We start from the raw sequence: 21488 nt of genomic DNA, 5'->3' as shown, positions 1-21488 counted from the left end.
AAAGGATACCGTGACTCCAAAACCCAGAGACCTCACAGCTAATGAATGACTAATCAGACTCAGACCCAGATCCGCCTGACCTTGAGGTGTTGCCTTTCCAAGACCCTCTGCGTTGTCATGCAGCCATTGAACAGTTATTTATCGGGTCCTGTTCTCTGAGCCAGGCACTGGGGCTGCATTGACTCGGGGACACATGTGGTCCCTGGGCGTGTGTGGTTTCAGGTCCATGGGCAGCTGGCATCTATGAGGATTCACCGTGTGCCAGGCACAGATGCCGAAGATACGGCCCCAGTGCGTTCACCCCCATCACAGAACTCGGGGTAGAAAACATGACCCTCATCTTAGAGACGAGCAACCCAGCAACCGCATAAGTTAGGGACCGTTTCTGAAGCTCAATATTCTTATGTATCAAATGGACACATGTGTCCCTTCCTCTTGGAGTGGTTGTGAAACGCCGCACAAGCCCTGCTCACGCCCAGCAGACTGGTAGGTGGACAGCATTAGGAGCTGCCCAGTTCTCCACCCCCTCAGACCCCACCCTTTTCAATGGGCTTTGCCGCTCCTTCTGTCAAGAGTGGGGTCTATTTTTCCACGTCTAGATTCCGAGTTCTGCCATGTGACTTACTTCAGCCTGAGCACGTGTTTCTGCACTTCTGTTTCCTGTTTCTGCTCTTGCCCCCAGCCTTCACCCCTGGTGACTTGCCTGAGTGGAGCCGTTGCCCCAGCTGACAGCCTGCCAACCCCAAACACACAAGCAGGCCCAGAAGAGACCAGAACCATCAGCCAAAGTCACCAACTTGAGGCTCCAGAGCTGAAGAAATTCTCATTCTATGAGCCACTGAGTCTTGGGGATGGTGAGGTTTTCGGCATTACCATGGCAACAGATACATGAATTCCATTACTGTTGTTCATCCCTCGTCCCCCTCTGAGTCCTCTGACAAAGTGGCACTTCTGGATCTACGTGGAGCCCCATCTGACTCTGAGGTCTGCTGCCACCATTCAGACGTGGCCCCTGCCTGCCGCCACCCACTTGCTACCACCCTGCCTGCGAGGTTGCAGCGTCCAGGCTCCTGGGGCATTTTTCATCATCTCTCTGCTGATTTCCCAGAGACCCACAAGGCAGAAATTTTGCCGATAGGCAAGAAATGGTGTGAAGAGAGATGTAGGATGTTCCAGGGCCAGGAGAGGGCACGGCAGTGTCTGCCTGAGATGGGGCAGCACACAGGGCAAGGAGGTCACCAGACACCCACTGGAGTGCTTAGGAAGTCCAGGCCAGGGGCACAGGTCTGATCCATCCTGGGACAGGATGGGACAAAGCTGCAGGGATAAAAAGGAAGGCAGGCATGGGGATGGGCTGAGCTTGGTGGCCCACTGGATGTGCCCATGGTTTCCTGGTGTGGCTGACGTGGAATCCACAGACCACAGGTGGTCCTTCTGTCCACGTGCCCCACGTCCACTCACCATCTCTCTCCTTCCCCCAAAACACAGCTCAAACAGGATGTTTCAGCAAAAGAAATATAGCCTGTGAGCATCTATACAGAAGGTGGATATCCTGAAAGCTAATTTTTAAATCAATGATTAGGATCAATCACTAGTCATCAGAGAACCGCAAATCAAAACCACAATGGGGTAGCGCCTCACATCTGTTAGGATGGCTCTTATTTTAAAAAAAAAAAAAGGAAAAGACAACAAGTATTGGCAAGGATGTAGAGAAACTGAAACTCTTGAACTGTTACTGAGATGCAAAATGGTGTAGCCGCTATGGGCAACAATGTGCACATTCCTCGGAAAATTAAAACTAAAACTACCCTATGACCCAGCAATCCCACTTCCGGGTATGATCCAAAGAACTGAAATCAGGATCCTGAAGAGATATCCGTGCTCCTGCGCTCATTTCAGCATTATTCATAAGAGCCAATATGGGGAAACTATCTACATGTCCATCAACAGACGAATGGATAAAGAAAAAGGTGGTCTGTACATACAATGGAATATTATTCAGCCCTAAAAAAGAAAGAAATCCTGCAATATATGACAACATGGAAGAACCTTGAGGTCATTATGCTAAGTGAAATAAACCGATCACAGAAAGACAAATACTGCATGAGTCCACTAATATGAAGTTTCTAAAACGGTCAAATTCATAGAATCAGAGTCTGGAAGGGTGATGGCCATGGGCTGAGGGAGGGGAGCTGGGGAATTTCTAATCAATGGCATAAAACTTCAGTTAAGCAGGATGAATATGCCCTAGAGATCTACTGAACAACATTGTTCAACAGTCAACAACAATGCACTGAACACTTTAAAACATTTGTTAGGAGGGTAGATCTCATGTTAAGTGTTTTTACCACAATAAAATTGTTTTAATCTTCAGGATTAGTGTTTTATACGTATTATAACTACTCCTCAGAACAACAGTCCAAGGGAGGTCTTATCATTCCCACTCTACCAGTTGTGAAGCTGAGGTCACTCACTCATCCCATGTCCAAGAATGAACAGTAAAACAGCTGGCATTTTCCAAAGCCTCTTAGTTTCACCCCAGAACTTGGATTCCAAGCTTGTCTCTGAAGGCAGAAACATTATCCTTTGACCCCAATTTTAATTCATGCTCAGGCCATCCCCACCTCAGAATCCACGTTCCCCCACCCGCTCATGTGCACAGCTTTCTGGAAGGGAGTCCCGACCCCCCGCATGGCTGGCTCTCAAAGCCGCCCAGGAACCAGGCTTGGCCATCTTCCCTGGGCTGCCTGTCTCGATGTTCCATCGCCCTCATACAGGGTTCCTCAGTCCCATAAAAAGGACAAATCGACTTAAGCACAAGGCAGGTCTTAGAGGAAGCTCCACTTGGAGTTGAGTAAGTAGCTGGGGCCTGCCAGGGCCAGTATGAAGGATCTAAGAGCAGCTCTGAGCTGAGGGTCATTAAAGGGAAGCTACTTAATACCGGAAAAGGAAGGGAATTTTAAAAGCGCCGTCCTATTATAGACTCTTGCTGCATCCCATCTTCCAGTTAAAACCCAGAGCACATTTGCACCTCTTCTCCCTTCACGGGATGCCACAAGCGCCAGCCCTCCGCCCGGAAGCACCTACAGCATCCGGTCCAGCCCTAAGGCACTAAGATAATCACCATCACGAGAGCCATTAAGTGAAGAGGGATTTAAGAACTCCAGTGCAGATCAATGAGGAAAACAGGTTAAAACGGACTGCCCGCAGCGATACACCTGCTCATCCCACAGGGCTGCAGGTTAACTGTGTGACGTCTCAACATTCAAAGAGAAAACAATCCACTTCTATAGAAACGGTCTGTGCTCTCCTCCCAGGCCTCTGCCCACGATCGCTTTCGAATCAGGCTCCCACACACCGGCAGACTTCCAGAACATCTCAGGGGAGAGGGCCCACCTGGGCATGTGTGCCCACTGCCCGCCTTCAGCCAGAGCTCCTGTGTTTCTGTTTGACAAACTGGCTTCCCCTAAGATTCCATTTTCAGAAAGAGTTCCATTGAAAAAAAACCACATACACCACTTGAAGGAAACTCAGCCCCCCGTGGTCCAGGTAGTTTGTGAAGAACAGAAACTTCACAGCTGAAGCTCTTCAAATAAGATTCAGGAGCTCTGCCCTCGGCACAGAGGTCAGACAGCAGCGTCGTCAAATACCAGCCTAAGGGGAGAATGTTCTGGAAACTTTTATAAACAGAAGGGCTCCTCAGGTGCCAACGCAGGCTCGTGACATGAAGCCAAGGCCCTTCAAAGAACAATGGCACCTTCGAACGAGGAGCAGATCTCACCTGCCTCCTGCTCGAACCCAGGAATATGGTTTGCACCAGGAGATGAGAGTCTGCCTTCCCTCTGAAGCTGGAAAGGGGTGTCGACCCTAATTTTCCTTTCCTGGCGATGATGCCCGCTCATAACGAGCTCTCTCTCAGCCAGGCAGGTCCTCCCTGCCTACTGCATTTCACCACCTGAGCTAAGGGCAAGCTGTCAGCCAGTGACCCCACCCAGAGAGAGAGAGAGAAGGAAGCAGTTTCAGTCATCTGTTCACAAATCAATGCTTTACAAGAATGACCTTATGTTCCATATGTATGTATTAGCATATGGTATTTGTTTTTCTCTCTCTGACTTACTTCACTCTGTATGACAGACTCTAGGTCCATCCACCTCACTACAAATATCTCAATTTCGTTTCGTTTTATGGCTGAGTAATATTCCATTGTATATATGTGCCACACCTTCTTTATCCATTCATCTGATGATGGACACTTAGGCTGCTTCCATGTCCTTGCTATTGTAAATAGAGCTGCAATGAACATTTTGGAACATGACTCTTTTTGAATTATGAAGAAACTAGGGGTAAGACGGGAATAAAGACACAGACCTACTAGAGAATCGACTTGAGGACACGGGGAGGGGGAAGGGCAAGCTGTGACAAAGTGAGAGAGTGGCATGGACATATATACACTACCAAACGTAAAGTAGATAGCTAGTGGGAAGCAGCCACATAGCACAGGGAGATCAGCTCGGTGGTTTGTGACCACCTAAAGGGGTGGGATAGGGAGGATGGGAGGGAGGGAGACGCAAGAGGGAAGAGATATGGGAACATATGTATATGTATAACTGATTCACTTTGTTATAAAGCAGAAACTAACACACCATTGTAAAGCAATTATACTCCAATAAAGTAGTGGGGGATTTTCCAGCTATCTTTCTGTTACTGATTACTAGTTTAATTCCTTTGTGGTCTGAAAGCAGACATTGTATAATTTCTATTCTTTTTAATATGTTAAAGTATGTTTTATTGCCCAGAATGTTGTCTAATTTGGTGAATGTTTCATGTGAGCTTGAGAAGAAGAGAAGAATGTATTCTGTTGTTATTGAATGAAATATTCCATAGATGTGAATTAAATTTTGTTGATTACTAAAAAAAAAAAAAACAAAAAACAATGAGCTTATGGCCAGCACTGGTATTTTTACCAAGACATAAAATAAGCGATGAGGGTAGACAGTCTGTTTTGTTGGGAAGATGCTTTCGTCAGATCCTCGGGCCCTCTGCCTCCATCACATTACAGCTGCCAGATAAAAATTCCTTTTGTGCTGGAAAGCTCGACACTAAAACGATCATGATATTAAAAACACAATAAGCTTCAAAAATACATTTAATTCCATGTGTCGCTTTCAATTGCAAAAGCTACTCCAAAAAAAAAAAAAAACCACTTTAGCTTTTGACCAAGTCTATTCTCTCCACGCCCTATTAACAATATTTCACCGAAACAAGCAGCATTCCGCACAGCGGGGCCCACAAGCGTTTGGGAAAGTGCCTTCTATTTGCAGTCTTTCCCCAATAATATACAACCCTCGGAAGGAGTGTGTGACTTCCGACAATTATTTGTGTTATTTTTCTCTTGGGGGGCTCTTGATATACAACTAACAATTAATAAGGAAGTAGAAACCAATAAACCTTTCTAATTTAAAGCAGCCTGAAGTCGCACCAATAACAATGTCTGAGCCCCATACAAGCGTCTGCACAGGCTGGGGTTCGTGGCTCTGGGGCCAGGCAACACTGGGAGGAGAGAGGGTGATGACGTCCGAGGAAGGAGATTGAGAAGATGGGTGTCAGGAGAGAGGGTGGGATCAATTCAGAGCGTGGAAGAAGAGAAAGCAGGAAGGGAACTAGACATAACGTCTCAGCATGGCACCTCGGAGTCCTTCCGATGTCAGCCACGGTGATGTGTCTGATTCCCTGTCCGCACAGCTCTCCAGGCTCTCCTTCCTGAAGCCAGCCAGCTCATCCCCCAAACAGGTGTTTACGGAGCACCTGGGCTTGGCACGGGGGCTGGCAAGCAAAATCTAAGCTCTTGTGCAGCTTACAGTCTGGATGAGGGGACAGATATTCATCAAATACAAATAAACATCACGTGACTGTGACAAGGGTAGCAAAGGAGAGGAAGGTGGACTCTAGGTACCTGAGGTGGGGTTGGTCTTGAGATCAGGGATGGCTTCCCTAGGACACACGGGCGAGGATCTGTAGGATGAGTCAAGGTCACTTAGGGAGAAGGGAATGAGTGGCATAGCTCAAGCCAGAGGACCAGCTCGTACAATATTAATACAAGGATCCCACAGCAGAAGGCTCATGGAGAGCACGAGTGGATTAGAGAGAGGGAGGTGGAGGTGGTGGAGTTCAGGGGCCAGGGCCCCCAGGGCCTTTGAGAACACAGCAAGAACTTTCTTTATTTTTTTTTTTAATAAAATTCAACATCCATTTATGATCAAAACTCTCCAGAAAGTGGGCATAGAGGGAACATACCTCAACATTATAAAGGCCATATATGACAAACCCACAGCTAACATCATACTCAACGGTGAAAAACTGAAAGCATTTCCTCTAAGATCAGGAAAAAACAAGGATGCCCACTCTTGCCACTTTTATTCAACATAGTATTGGAAGTCCTAGCCACAGCAGTAAGAGAAGAAAAATAAATAAAAGGTATCCAAATTGGAAAAGAAGAAGTAAAACTGTCACTGTTCGCAGATGACATGATACAATACATAGAAAATCCTAAAAATGCTATCAGAAAACTACTAGAGCTCATCAATGAATTCGGTAAATTCACAGGATACAAAATTAATACACAGAAGTCTGTTGCATGTCTATACACTAACAATGAACAATCAGAAAGCAAAATTAAGGAAATAATCCCATTTATCATCGCATCAGAAAGAATAAAATACCTACGAATGAACCTACCTAAGGAGGCAAAAGACCTGTACTTTGACAACTATAAGATGCTGATGATGAAAGAAACTAAGAACTTTCTTTATTCTAAGAGCAACTGAAAGGAATGGAAAGATTTTTAAGTGGGGAGCAACATGGCCTCAACAGCTCATTCTGTCTATAGGTGGAGACTAGGCAGAAAGCATGGACTAGTGCAGGAGTCCAACCAACACGGCAGCAGGGATGGAGAGAAGAGGGTGGATCCCAGAGATGATTAGGAGGTAAATCACAAGAATGTAGTCAGGGATCGGATGTGGGAGTGTGAGAGACACAGAAAGACTCCTTGGGTTCCAGCTTGGCCGACCAGATGGATGGTGGCACCATCTCTGAGATGGGACAGCAATCCTGAGCTTAGAGAGACTGCACAGTGGATGAAGGGCTCATACCCTCTGGGGAGAAATGAATTGAAACTCATTCCCCCTTTCTAAGAATAGGACACAGTGGCCCTCAGGGACTGTCCCTGTCATGTCCACCCCAGCATCCGACTCCCTCAGATCTGGATGAGGTGGTTTTTCTCCTCAGTACACAGGAGGCGGTAACTAAGCGTCCATGCCTCTGAGAGGAAGCAGTTAAATCCGCCTGGATGCAGTTCTCTCTAACACAAAGCTACACAACTGGGTAATCTTCAGCTGAGCTCTTTGTTTAGTACATTATTTCACCAATTATTTTTAAAATTAGATTATGCACCAGGTGATGGGCAAAGATGAAGCTAGAGGCAGAAACTCGTATAGGGGGAAAAATTGCTTATTGCACTGTTGATTGGTGATTGCAGCAAAACTGAGGGTCAAGACCCAGGCAGCCTCTAAGCAGAATTCAGGAGAGGATGTGAGCAGAACGGTTATTCATCAGAGAACAAACAGGGACCATCACATGTCCCTGTGACAAAAGCAACTTGGTCTATTTTCTTTCCAATAATGTCCTATACAAGTTGGCATAACTGACCCAAACATGTCTCTTTATGTCTTGCTCAGAAAGCAGGAATAAATGTCCTTTCTTCTCCGGGGACCAGGAGTTGGGCTGCTTTTTCCCACCTCCCTCTTGCAGAACAGGGTGGAGGCTGGGTGGATAAAGCAGAAAGGAGACGCTCAGTGGAAGGCTGTCCCTCTCAACAAAGGAAGCTGAGTCAGAGGACAGGTGCCTGTCATACAAAGCCCTTGAAAGAATCTTGAGAAAATCCAAAGACGAGGACATCCCTGGTGGAGCAGTGGTTAAGAATCTGCCCGCCAGTGCGGGGGACATGGGTTCAAGCCCTGGTCCGGGAAGATTCCACATGCCGCGGAGCAACTTAGCCTGTGCGCCACAACTGCTGAGCCTGCACTCTAGAGCCCATGAGCCACAACTACTGAGCCCATGTGCCACAACAACTGAAGCCCACGCACCTAGAGCCTGTGCTCCGCAACAAGAGAAGCCACCAAAATGAGAAGCCCACACACCGCAACAAAAAGTACTTCCCGCTCGATGCAACTAGAGAAAAGCCCACGTGCAGCAACAAAGACCCAATGCAGCCAAAAATAAATTAATTAATTAAAAAAAAAATCCAGGACTTCCCTGGTGGCGCAGTGGTTGCGAGTCCGCCTGCCGATGCAGGGGACACGAGTTCGTGCCCCGCTCCGGGAAGATCCCACATGCCGCGGAGCAGCTGGGCCCGTGAGCCATGGCCACTGACCCTGCGCATCCGGAGCCTGTGCTCCACAACGGCAGAGGCCACAACAGTGAGAGGCCCGCGTACCGCAAAAAAAAAAAAAAAAAAAAAAAAAATCCAAAGACAAATGCTTTCCCTGTCAGGGTCTCAGCGGCCATCACAGGATCCAATTCCCAGCCTGCTCTGTGGGCTTCCTGGGAGGGGCAGGTTGGATTCCTGGATGCAGTAGGCTCCACGTCAATCCTTCATACTAATAATGCCATTCAATCTAGTGAACAACTGGCCCAAGTTCATGGGCCAGTCCCTGAAGTTGGGATCATGGAGATGAGTGGGACAAGGTCCCTGCTCTCCGAGCCCACAGTCTTTAAGGGGAAAAAATGGACAAATCTACAAAGGAAACAAGAAAACACTGGAAGAACTGATTGCTGAAAAAACAAAATGCTCTTGGGAGACTAGGGGTGGGGCAGGTTGATTCAGGGAATTAATCTGAAAAAGGAAGGATTTTCTCAACAGAAATACATAGAAGTCAGTTTCAGGAGAGTCTCACCATGGCCAAGGAGAGACATAAGCAAGTGTTGAGCACAGGTGCTGCAAGGCTACCCAACTGGAGAAAAATCTAGAAGAATGGACTACAGTCAGGGGGGAAAGGAATGCTGGGCCAAGGAGTTTATACTTTGCTCTCTGAGGACTGATGTGATTTCTGACCAAAGAAATTGTTTTGATTAAAGACACTCTTAAAATATAATAATAATGGGCTTCCCTGGTGGCACAGTGGTTAAGAATCCGCCTGCCAATGCAGGGGACACGGGTTCGAGCCCTGGCCTGGGAAGATCCCACATGCCGTGGAGCAACTAAGCCTGTGCGCCACAACTACTGAGCCTGCGCTTTAGAGCCCGCGAGCCACAACTAGTGAGCCTGCGTGCCACAACTACTGAAGCCCACGTGCCTAGAGCCCGTGTGCTCCGCAACAAGAGAAGCCACCGCAATGAGAAACCCACGCACCACACTGAAGAGTAGCCCCCGCTCGCCACAACTAGAGAAAGCCTGCGCGCAGCAACGAAAACCCAAGACAGCCAAAAGTAAATATGTTAATTAATTAACTAATAATAATAATTTTTTTAAAAAAACACTCTTAAACATTGCTCAAGAGAGGAATCCTCCCCATGGGCAGGGAGGAATCTATAATAAGGCAGATAAGCACAGTGTGATCAAAACAGCTCTGTACAAAAAGTATCCACATCGTTCTACTCCAACAATTAAAGCCTTAATTTAAAAAACAGTTTTTTCAGGGAAAACAAACAGATAAACTTGGTGTCCCTCAAGTAGACTTATTTATGAAACAGAAACAGATTCACAGACATAGAAAACAAACTTATGGTTACCAAAGGGGTAAAGGGGATGGAGGAGGGATAAATTAAGAGTTTGGGATTAACAGATACACATTACTATGTATACAATAGATAACCAACAAGAACCTGCTGTATAACACAGGGAACTATACTCAATACCTTGTAATAACCTATAATGGAAGAGAATATAAAAAAAGAGTATATATATTTATATATATGTATAACTGAATCACTTTACTGTACACCTGAAACTAAGGCAACAGTGTAAATCAACGATAGTTCGATTTAAATAAATAAATAAATAAAAATTTGGTGTCCCTTCTATACCTCATTCGTAGAGAAACTGCATTACAAATAACTTCCAGAAGAGAAAAGAAACACAATTCACATCAGATCCAGGGTGGTTTTTAAGGTATAACAGAACAACCCTTCCTCAAAGCGTGGTCCACGGTCCGTGTTTTATTGGGGCAACTGACTGTCTGACTCTATGAAATAAAATTGAAACTATGATTATGACAGAAGCAAATCACTGTTCTTATAAAAGCTGGTATAAAGGCACAATTATCCTCAAGTTTTAAGTGGAAATACAATCACTTCATCCCACTCAGCAATCAAAGACCCACCCTTCAAGAACTGCCATTTGTAAAGGTCAGGCTTAATTGATCAGGAGGGAGACAACTTCATGCTGTCCCACCTTCTTCTTCACCTAAGTGAATTACTAATTGAAACAGTGACCTTCGTCAATCCCCTTTACATACATTTCCTACAAGTGATTTCCCCAGAAATAGCTTAAGTGTGTGCCTGATTCTCCCAATCCTTTCTAAATCCTTAGAGCAAGCAGTCTCACAGGCAGACGGGTAGCACGGTGATGGGGAAACTGTAAACGGAATCGTTTTATAACACGGAGAATGGAAATTTGAAAGAGACTTCCTACCTCTCGCTGATTTTGAAAACAGATGTAAGTCTGGGCAGAAATAGTCATCCTAAAGGGCAGACTGCAGAAGCAAGAAGAATGACAATCCTGCAGACTGTGGAACAAAAACCACATTCATAGAAAGACAGACAAGATGAAAAGGCAGAGGGCCATGTACCAGATGAAGGAACAAGATAAAACCCCAGAAAAACAACTAAATGAAATGGAGGTTGGCAATCTTACAAAAAAAGAATTCAGAACAATGATAGTGAAGATGATCCAGGACCTCGGAAAAAGAATGGAGGCAAAGACAGAGAAGATGCAAGAAATGTTTAACAAAGACCTAGAAGAATTAAAGAACAAACAAACAGAGATGAACAACACAATAAATGAAATGAAAAATACACTAGAAAGAATCAATAGCAGAATAACTGAGGCAGAAGAACTTATGATAAGAGACTTGGAAGACAGAATGGTGGAATTCACTGCTGTGGAACAGAATTAAGAAAAAAGAATGAAAAGAAATGAAGACACCCTAAAAGACCTCTGGGACAAAATTAAACAGAACAACATTCGCATCACAGGGGTCCCAGAAGGAGAACAGAGAAAGGACCCAAGGAAATATTTGAAGAGATTATAGTCAAAAACTTCCATAACATGGGAAAGGAAATAGCCACCCAAGTCCAGGAAGCGCAGAGTCCTATACAGGACAAACCCAAGGAGAAACACGCTGAGACACATAGTAATCAAATTGGCAAAAATTATGACAATGAAAAACTATTTAAAGCAGCAAGGGAAAAACAACAAATAACATACAAGGGAACTCCCATAAGGTTAACAGCTGATTTCTCAGCAGAAACTCTACAGGCCAGAAAGGAGTGGCATGATATACTTAAAGTGATGAAAGGGAAAAACGTACAACCAAGATTACTCTACCCAGCAAGGATCTCATTCAGATTCGATGGAGAAATCAAAACCCTTACAGACAAGCAAAAGCTAAAAGAATTCAGCACCACCAAACCAGCTCTATAGCAAATGCTAAAGGAACTTCTCTAAGTGGGAAACACAAGAGAAGAAAAGGACCTATAAAAACAAACCCAAAACAATTAAGAAACTGGTCATAGGAACATACACATCAATAATTACCTTAAACGTGAACCGATTAAACGCTCCAACAAAAAGACACAGGCTTCCTAAATGGATACAAAAACAAGACCCATATATATGCTGTCTACAAGAGACCCACTTCAGACCTAGGGATACATACAGACTGAAAGTGAGGGGATGGAAAAAGATATTCCAGGCAAATGGAAATCAAAAGAAAGCTGGAGTATTAATACTCATATCAGATAAAATAGACTTTAAAAAAAAGAATGTTACAAGAGACAAGGAAGACACTACGTAATGATCAAGGCATCAATCCAAGAAGAAGATACAATTATAAATATATATGCACCCAACATAGCAGCACCTCAATATATAACGCAACTGCTAACAGCTCTAAAAGAGGAAATCGACAGTAACACAATAATAGGGGGGACTTTAACACCTCACTTACACCAATGGACAGATCATCCAAACAGAAAATTAATAATGAAACACAAACTTTAAATGACACAACAGACCAGATAGATTTAATTGATATTTATAGGACATTCCATCCAAAAAGAGCAGACTACACTTTCTTCTCAAGTGCGCATGGAACATTCTCCAGGATAGATCACATCTTGGGTCACAAATCAAGCCTCAGTAAATTTAAGAAAATTGAAATCATATCAAGCATCTTTTCTGACCACACGCTATGAGATTAGAAATCAATTACAGGGAAAAAAAACCGTAAAAAACACAAACACATGGAGGCTAAATAATACGTTACTAAATAACCAAGAGATCACTGAGGAAATCAAAAAATACCTAGAGACAAATGACAATGAAAACAAGACAATCCAAAACCTATGAGATGCAGCAAAAGCATTTCTAAGAGGGAAGTTTATAGCCATACAAGCCTATCTCAAGAAACAAGAAAAATCTCAAACAAACAATCTAACCTTACACCTAAAGGAACTAGAGAAAGAAGGACAAACAAAACCCAAAGTTAGCAGAAGGAAAGAAATCATAAAGATCAGCGCAGAAATAAATGAAATAGAAACAAAGAAAACAATAGCAAAGATCAATAAAATGAAACGCTGGTTCTTTGAGAAGATAAACAAAATTGATAAACGATTAGTCAGACTCATCAAGAAAAAGAGGGAGAGGACTCAAATCAATAAAATTAGAAATGAAAATGGAGAAGTTACAACACACACCGCAGAAATACAAAACATCCTAAGAGACTACTACAAGCAACTCTATGCCAAAAAAATGGACAACCTGGAAGAAATGGACAGATTCTTAGAAAGGTATAACCTTCCAAGACAGAACCAGGAAGAAATAGAAAATATGAACAGACCAATCACAAGTAATGAAATTGAAACTGTGATTAAAAACCTTCCAACAAACAAAAGTCCAGGACCAGATGGCTTCACAGGTAAATTCTATCAAACATTTAGAAAAGAGCTAACACCCATCCTTCTCAAACTCTTACAAAATATTGCAGAGAAAACTCCCAAACTCATTCTATGAGGCCACCATCACCCTGATACCAAAACCAGACAAAAAGACTACAAAAAAAAAATTACAGACCAATATTACTGATGAATACAGATGCAAAAATCTTCAAGAAAATACTAGCAAACAGAATCCAACAACACATTAAAAGGATCATACACCATGATCAAGTGGGATTTATCCCAGGGATGCAAGGATTCTTCAATATACATAAATCAATGTGATATACCATATTAACAAACTGAAGAATGAAAACCAAATGATCATCTCAATAGATGCAGAAAAAGCTTTCGACAAAATTCAACACCCACTTATGATAACAACTCTCCAAAAAGTGGGCATAGAGGGAACCTACTTCAACATAATAAAGGCCATATATGACAAACCCACAGCAAACATCATTCTCACATTGAAAAACTGAAAGCATTGCCTCTAAGATCAGGAACAAGACAAGGATTTCCTCTCTCACCATTATTATTCAACATAGCTATGGAAGCCCTAGCCATGGCTGTCAGAGAAGAAAAAGAAATAAAAGGAATACAAACTGGAAAAGAAGAAGTAAAACTGTTACTGTTTGCAGATGGCATGATACTATACATAGAGAATCCAAAAGATGCCACCAGAAAACTACGAGAGCTAATCAATGAGTCTGGTAAAGTTGCAGGATACAAAATTAATGCACAGAAATCTCTTGCATTCCTATACATTAATGATGAAAAGTCTGAAAGAGAAATTAAGGAAACACTCCCATTTACCATTGCAACAAAAAGAATAAAATACCTAGGAATAAACCTACCTAGGGAGACAAAAGACCTGTATGCAGAAAACTATAAGACACTGATGAAAGAAATTAAAGATGATACCAACAGATGGAGAGATATACCATGTTCTTGAATTGGAAGAATCAATATTGTGAAAATTATTACACTACCCAAAGCAATCTACAGATTCAGTGCAATCCCTATCAAATTACCAATGGCATTTTTTACAGAACTAGAACAAAGGATCTTAAAACTTGTATGGAGACACAAAAGACCCCAAATAGCCAAAGCAGTCTTGAGGGAAAAAAACGGAGCTGGAGGAATCAGACTCCGTGTCTTCAGACTATACTATGAAGCTACAGTAATCAAGACAGTATGGTACTGGCACAAAAAAAGAAATATGGATCAGTGGGACAGCCTAGAAATCCCAGAGCTAAACCCATGCACATATGGTCACCTTATTTTTGATAAAGGAACAAGAATATACAATGGAGAAAAGACACCCTCTTAAATAAGTGGTACTGGGAAAACTAGACAGCTGCATGTAAAAGAATGAAATTAGAACACTCCCTAACACCATACACAAAAATAAACTCAAAATGGATTGGAGACCTAAATATAAGACCGGGCACTGTAAAACTCTTAGAGGAAAACATAGGAAGAACACTCTTTGACATAAATCACAGCAAGATCTTTTTTGATCCACCTCCTAGAGTAATGGAAATAAAAACAAAAATAAACAAATGGGACCTAATGAAACTTAAAAGCTTTTGCACAGCAAAGGAAACCATAAACAAGATGAAAAGACAACCCTCAGAATGGGAGAAAATATTTGCAAACGAAGCAACTGACAAATGATTAATCTCCAAAATATACAAGCAGCTCATGCAGCTCAATATCAAAAAACAAACAACCCAATCCAAAAATGGGCAGAAGACCTAAATAGACATTTCTCCAAAGAAGACATACAGATGGCCAAGAAGCACATGAAAAGCTGCTCAACATCACTAATTATTAGAGAAATGCAAATCAAAAGTACAATGAGGTATCACCTCACACCAGTTAGAATGGGCATCATCAAAAAATCTACAAACAACAAATGCTGGAGAGGGTGTGGAGAAAAGGGAACCCTCTTGCACTGTTGGTGGGAATGTGAATTGATACAGCCACTATGGAGAACAGAATGGAGGTTCCTTAAAAAACGAAAAATAGAATTACCATATGATCCAGCAATCCCACTACTGGGCACATACTCAGAGAAAACCATAATTCAAAAAGACACATGCACCTCGATGTTCATTGTAGCGCTATTTACAATAGCCAGGTCATGGAAGCAACCTAAATGCCCATTGACAGACGAATGGATAAAGAAGATGTGGTACATATATACAATGGAATATTACTCAGCCATAAAAAGGAACAAAATTGGGTCATTTGTAGAGATGTGGATGCATCTAGAGACTGTCATGCAGAGTGAAGTAAGTCAGAAAGAGAAAAACAAATATCGTATATTAACACATGTATGTGGAACCTAGAAAATGGTACAGATGAACCGGTTTGCAGAGCAGAAATTAAGACACAGAAGTAGAGAAAAAAACGTATGGACACCAAGTGGGGAAAGCGGCAGTGGGGTGGGGGCGGGGGTGTGATGAATTGGGAGATTGGGATTGACATGTATACACTGATGTGTATAAAATGGATGACTAATAAGAATAAATAAATAAATAAATAATAAACATAAAAAAAAATAGTCATCCTTCCTACAATTTTTTCTCCCTTAGTGTTAGGAGCCTATTAATCATAGTAAACTGAAATTTTACGCTGGCCAAGAGGTTTCAGAGGTCTGGACAAGAGGACAATTTTACCATAAGAAATCAACTCTCTGCCCTTCCCAGTTCTGGAATTTCCAATGACCGAGGCAGTGAACAGTTGCATTGGGCAAATGAAGGAAACAAAAATGAAAATTCAGAGCTGACGTTCACTTCAGATTCCCTGCATGAGCACTCGGAACTCCAACTGGACCAAATATCTGCGATGTAGCTTCTGTAACAGAGACTGCCACCCACATCACTGAGTTTTAGAGCCGCCCCCGGACACGGGTGAAGCCTAAACCACCATTGTCTGAGACCTGAGGAAGTGGAGAGACTTTTCCAAAAATAAAGGACAAGTTGAGGGCAAGGTCAACACTGGCACCGGACCTCAAGTTGCAGCTCTTCCCACCCCATGCCCGTGGGTACCTTAGGCTTTGTAGCCCACTCTCTTCCCACTTCACACACTGGCTCCTGCACTCATTTCACCTGTTCTCCTCGTTTCTCACATCACCCACCTGTAAATGATGGTCACATCGAGATCGACAACCTGACCTTTCCCTGGATCTCGACACCAAATTTCCAGCTGCTTCACAGACATCTAGGACAGATGGTCCCTCAGATGCAGAGCGTCCAAACCCCACAAATTCAGGATGCCCCCACCAGCACCAGCCCTTGAATCCCCAATTTCCTTCCCCACGGATGGTAGCGCTATTCGCCCAGAAACATCTTTCACTCCTCCCTTATGCAACCGCTTGTAAATAATTTTGCCATTTCCCAGTGCTCCAACGGTCCCAGCATCCCCTGCCCCTGCTCTGGCCTAAACCCTATGTCATCGCCTTCCTAGAACATCACAATACAGTTGTCTTCCTAGAACACAGATCAGACCACATATTCCAGCAACTTAAAAGTATTTAATGGGTCTCTCTGCCTACTCAGTACAGATTAAAAATAAAGAAGGTTATTCATTTCGGCTCAACACAGTAGAAAAGCTTTCTAACAACTGCAGCTGTGTAAGCAAGTGATGAGCTACCTTCAGATAGAGTGAGTCCCCTGGCCTTGGGGCTTACAGAGGCTTCCTCACTCCTGCGAGGGCAGGAGGTGGAGGGGTTTCAGATGTCAGGCATCAGGAAGAAACTGGACAAAGCGACCTCCATGGCCCCTCTCAAACTTGAGATTCCATGGGCCTACTTATGCCTTTGGGACATCAGCTTGGCCTGTGGACTCCTTCTGGGAGAACTGCCCTGTTAGCCAGGCACCCATAAGGTTGGATGCCCAGAAGCCAGGTTTCTAACTTCTGACCTTGCCTCCTAACCCGGGATGATTGACTCAGGATGGAGCCTGAGAAGGTTAACTGAAAGACGTGGGCTGCAAGAGTCAGGCACAGATCCTGTTACCGCGGCTGTAAGTGAAGGGCCACACTCTTGCTACTGGGTCCCACGGAGCCCCCATGGTTCCTGTACTTTGTGCAACCCGGTGGCCTGTTCGCCTACAAAGTTCACTGGTTTCCTTACAACCGTTTTTCTTTTGTCGTCAATAGTGTGTTTCTGGTCCTTGCAACCCCAAGCCTGACCTAAAACTCTGCTCTCTGGGTTTCCCAAAGCCCAGGGGGCTGAGAGAGATCTCATTCTTGCACTGAGCCCTCCTCAGGACTGTGGGTACAGGAAGTCTAATTCCTGAACCAAACTTCCTTGTTCTTTCCTGAGGGAGCAAGTTGGACCATGGAGAGTTCAAAGGACACAGGTGACAGCTCAGGCCAGTTTTCATAGAAGAGGTGTGACAGGTCTCCCTCCTGGACCAAACTTTAGTCGGACTCCTCTGAGCCCTCTTCCTGACCAGGCTTCGTCTAGGCCTGCTGCCTTGGCCTGTCAGGCCCAAGAATCCCACTGAGTCCAGTTTTATTCAAATCCTGTTAAGCTGGTTTCACAAGAATCTCCCTGACCTGTGATATCTAATCAGGTTCTTCTCCGTAACTCTCTGCGTCGTTCACTCCCCCCATCAGCTGTAGGTCCCCAGATGCCTGCCGTACTCAGAGCTGAGCTCGGTGCTGCACTGGAATCTCTCCCCTACTGCAGCAGCTCAAATAAAATCTGTCTTGCAGCTTTCAACCAGTGTCCAGTGCAATTTCCCTTTAACAGGTGGGGATGACCTTGTGGGAAGATGCGGAGGCCATAAATGTCTCCTCAAGGAGTCAGCCCCCCACGGAAGCATGGTGCCCACACACGCACCAACTCCAACAGAGACCATTCTTGACCTGAGTCAGTCTCCTCTGAGAACTCTTTTCGACAAGGCCACGCTCTTGGGTTCTGTCCTTGGCCCGTTTAGCCCGATTTTAGCAAGAATCCTGCTGGGTCAATTTAGAGGAAATCCCCCGTCCTTCATATCTGATCAAACTCCTCATCCCCCACCTGTCAAGTCACTTTAGCCAAAATTCCCCTTACCCCTGATGTTTCCTCTTAGAAATCTTCCATCCACTGACCCCTTCCCCTGCTCCTTGGCTATAAACTCCCGTTTTTCCTTGTATTTGGAGTTGAGTCCGATCTCTCTCCCCTCCTGTAGGACCCCACTGTTGCAGTCCCTCTGAATCAAATCTGCCTTTTACCCTCCCTAACAAGCAACTCCTTGCCTTCAGCCTGAATACCCAAGTTTTAAGACTGCCTCAAAAGTGTTCTTCCAGAATGAGAACTTTGAAAATATAGATAGATCTCAAAGGAAAGAAAGAAATCCAGGGGATATGTGTCTTCCCGCTCACCCAGGGTTGCTTGGACACATTCCCTGCAGCTGCACCTTTAACCTCTGGTCTCAGGGCCAGCCTGTGCTTGCTTCTAGGTCATTAAACTGCTAACTACCACGTGAGCAGGCATCCCTGTCGGAAGAGCTGGAGGAGGCCCATCTTAGCTGACCTAGCCCTCAGGGAAAGAAGACAGACAATCCACATGAGGTCACCTGGGCCTGACTGTTCTCCCAGGCACCTCCGAGTGCCCCAAGGAAACGTGGCATTCTTCCCAATGTCCCCAAACTCCCCGTGGGGTGCTGGTGGCCAGTGTGCTTCCTGAGCCGGCTGCCCACACTACCAGAAACTTCTATCTGTGGATTCGTATTCTTACTACAAGCAATTTCTGGGCTAGGTTTTTAAAGGATCCACACTGAGAAGCTGACACTACTAAAGAATAAGCTTATAAACCATGCTGTGGTGGTCCCACAAAGGATTAGCTAGGAAAGGATTAACTAGGAAAGGATTAACTAGGAAAGAAGGATTAACTAGGAAAGCTCCTTTCAAATAATATTTTTGTCTTGAGTTGACTGTGTCAGTTAAGGAAAGGATTTCAGATCCCTGATACCTTTGATATAGGCAGGCAGGTGGTGAGGGGTAATGAAAAGAGAGGCTACAAATGTGTGTGTGTGTGTGTAATCACATACACACACACACTGATACCAACGCATCAGTCACATTTACAAACTTAAATTCAAATGGAGATTAAAAAATCGAATTTGCTATGTGAAAAACAATTCTTTCAGAATTTTTGCTACAGTCTCTGAATAGAAATATTCTATTAACCCAGCAATCTTATTACAAGACCGTCAGAAATTTGACCTACACCCATGTGATTTCTCTCAGGAAAGGGGGTAAGAAAGCTTGGCTTCACGCCATTTACGTTAACAAACTTAACAAAGTTAGGGACTGGAACCATTTCACCTAGCGTTTCTACAGCTGAGCGCCTATGAATTGAAGCTTCATAGAAAGTGATTTATGAACGCACAGATACCGTGCCTATATTTCAATTGCACTGGCTCCAGCTGTGAGAAGATTCCACATTTGTCCCTGCTCCACGCTGGCCTAACCCCCACGTGCTCGGCGATCTGGGGTAATCTTGGCTTCTGCAGGCATTACCTAAGGCAACCAATATTTCTTCTGCGTTGTTTGTTTTTTCAGACTACCAGCCTAAAGGCCTGTGTGTTTGGAGATTCAAATCAGCTTCAAATCTTGCCGGAGTCACTGAGCTCTCATTTCACGTTTGGGGGAAGACTAGTCTCCAAAGCACATTTTCACTGTTAATAAAAATAAAGGAGAGAGAGACTAAATAAAGGCTTGGAGGGAGTGCCACCCGGTCAGCGATGAGTTCTTTACCTGCATTTGAAAGACCCTCATTTCTTTCCCAGGCAGAGTGATCTTTGGGGGATGAGAAAAGCCGACTGTGGATCTGGAAGATAAATAGAAACCTTCCCAGTTTTATATTCTTATTTGCCAGATATATAATCTTCAGTAATGTGTGTTACTGGCTTTAAAAAGAATCAAGAACTGTCCCTAGAATCTCTCCTTTCTCCTGAGAAAGGACTGCAGATTGTAATGAATATATTTATTTCCATTTCTCCTGTGTTAACTCTGCCAATGAATAAAAGGTGGTTATCTTTTTCCTTTTTTTTTTTTTTTTTTCCTGCTTGTGGCTTTTCTGGGTATTGAAGAAAAGTATTATTATTTTTATAGAAGTCTAGTTGATTTACAATATCGTGTTAGTTTCAGGTGCACAGCACAGTGATTCAGCTATATGTGTGTGTGTGTGTGTGTGTGTGTGTGTGTATACATATATATACACACACACACTCATATCTATTCTTTTTCAGATTCTTTTCCCTTATAGGTTATTACAAAATACCGAGTAGAATTCCCTGTGCTATACAGTAGGTCCTTGCTGGTTATCTATTTTATATACAGTAGTGCGTATGTGTTAATCCCAACCTCCTCATTTACCCCTCCCCGCCCTTCCCCCTTTGGTAAGCATAAGCTTGTTTTCTATGTCTGTGAGTCTCTTTCTGTTTTGTGAAGAAGTTCATTTGTAAAGGGTCTCTTTCTGATGACTGCAAAATGCACAAGAAGGAAGCAGGGAGGGAGAAAAACTAATCAGTGAACATGGATTTTGCCATGAATTTTGCTAGTAGATCAAAGAACCACATCTCATATTTCTTTTCTCTCCCAGCAAAGTGCTGATTGGGTGTTGAGCTAAAATTGGACATTCGATAAATATTGATAAATTGATTAATCATGAGCCATCAAATTTCAAAAATTAACCTCCAAGGTCCAATGAAAATGAGACTAATGTATACAAAAGTGTCCTGCCGTCTGCGAGCATGATCAGGGTACTGACTTTCTCTGCCAAACAACAAAGCTTTATAAGTTTATTCTAAAAGCAGTTCGCTGTGGGTGAGTCTTTCGGTTCTGATTTATCAACTTCTAATCTGACTCCAGAGAACCCATTCCTCATGGGGTCTCCCTGCATGCCCATCGTCCCTCTGAATATCCCATGACCTTTCCCCACAGCTGAAGAAGAACTCTTTGGAGCCCCTAGTAGTGATCTTATCCTGATTTGAAGAGGCTACACAGTCATGGAGCTGGAGCCAGCCTCTAACTCTGAACCCCAGGAAACTGCTTAGTCCCGGGGGGAGTTAAGCTTTTCGTTGCTCACATCTCGTTTTTGGCCCCTTCACATCCCCAGCATCTGGGCAACCAGTTTAGGGGTAGCAGAGAGGAAGCTACAAGCAAACAATTCTTCTGTTCCAAGCAGGAGCCTGGCCTCTGAGACCTCACAGTGAATTTTAAAGTAACTCCATCAAGCCTCACAAGTCAGGTGACCTGGGACCTGACTCAGA

At 43.8% G+C, this 21488-nt stretch overlaps 1 protein-coding gene across 2 annotated transcripts in view; it reads right to left on the bottom strand.

Moving 5' to 3' along the window:
• LOC309971689 ((E2-independent) E3 ubiquitin-conjugating enzyme FATS) overlaps positions 1-21488 on the bottom strand; it is a gene marked incomplete at both ends in the record, with an annotated part of 228085 nt that overhangs the window by 183930 nt on the left and 22667 nt on the right. For both annotated transcript variants that reach the window (XM_082855001.1, XM_082855002.1), the window contains one exon: positions 19972-20044. In XM_082855001.1, the coding sequence (XP_082711127.1) occupies positions 19972-20044 (73 nt within the window). The remainder of the gene's footprint in view (positions 1-19971; positions 20045-21488) is intronic.

Source organism: Leucopleurus acutus, assembly GCF_964270905.1.
Source record: "Leucopleurus acutus genome assembly, chromosome: 14".
In the NCBI taxonomy this organism is placed as follows: Eukaryota; Metazoa; Chordata; class Mammalia; order Artiodactyla; family Delphinidae; genus Leucopleurus; species Leucopleurus acutus.
This window is presented reverse-complemented; position numbering and strand designations above follow the sequence as displayed.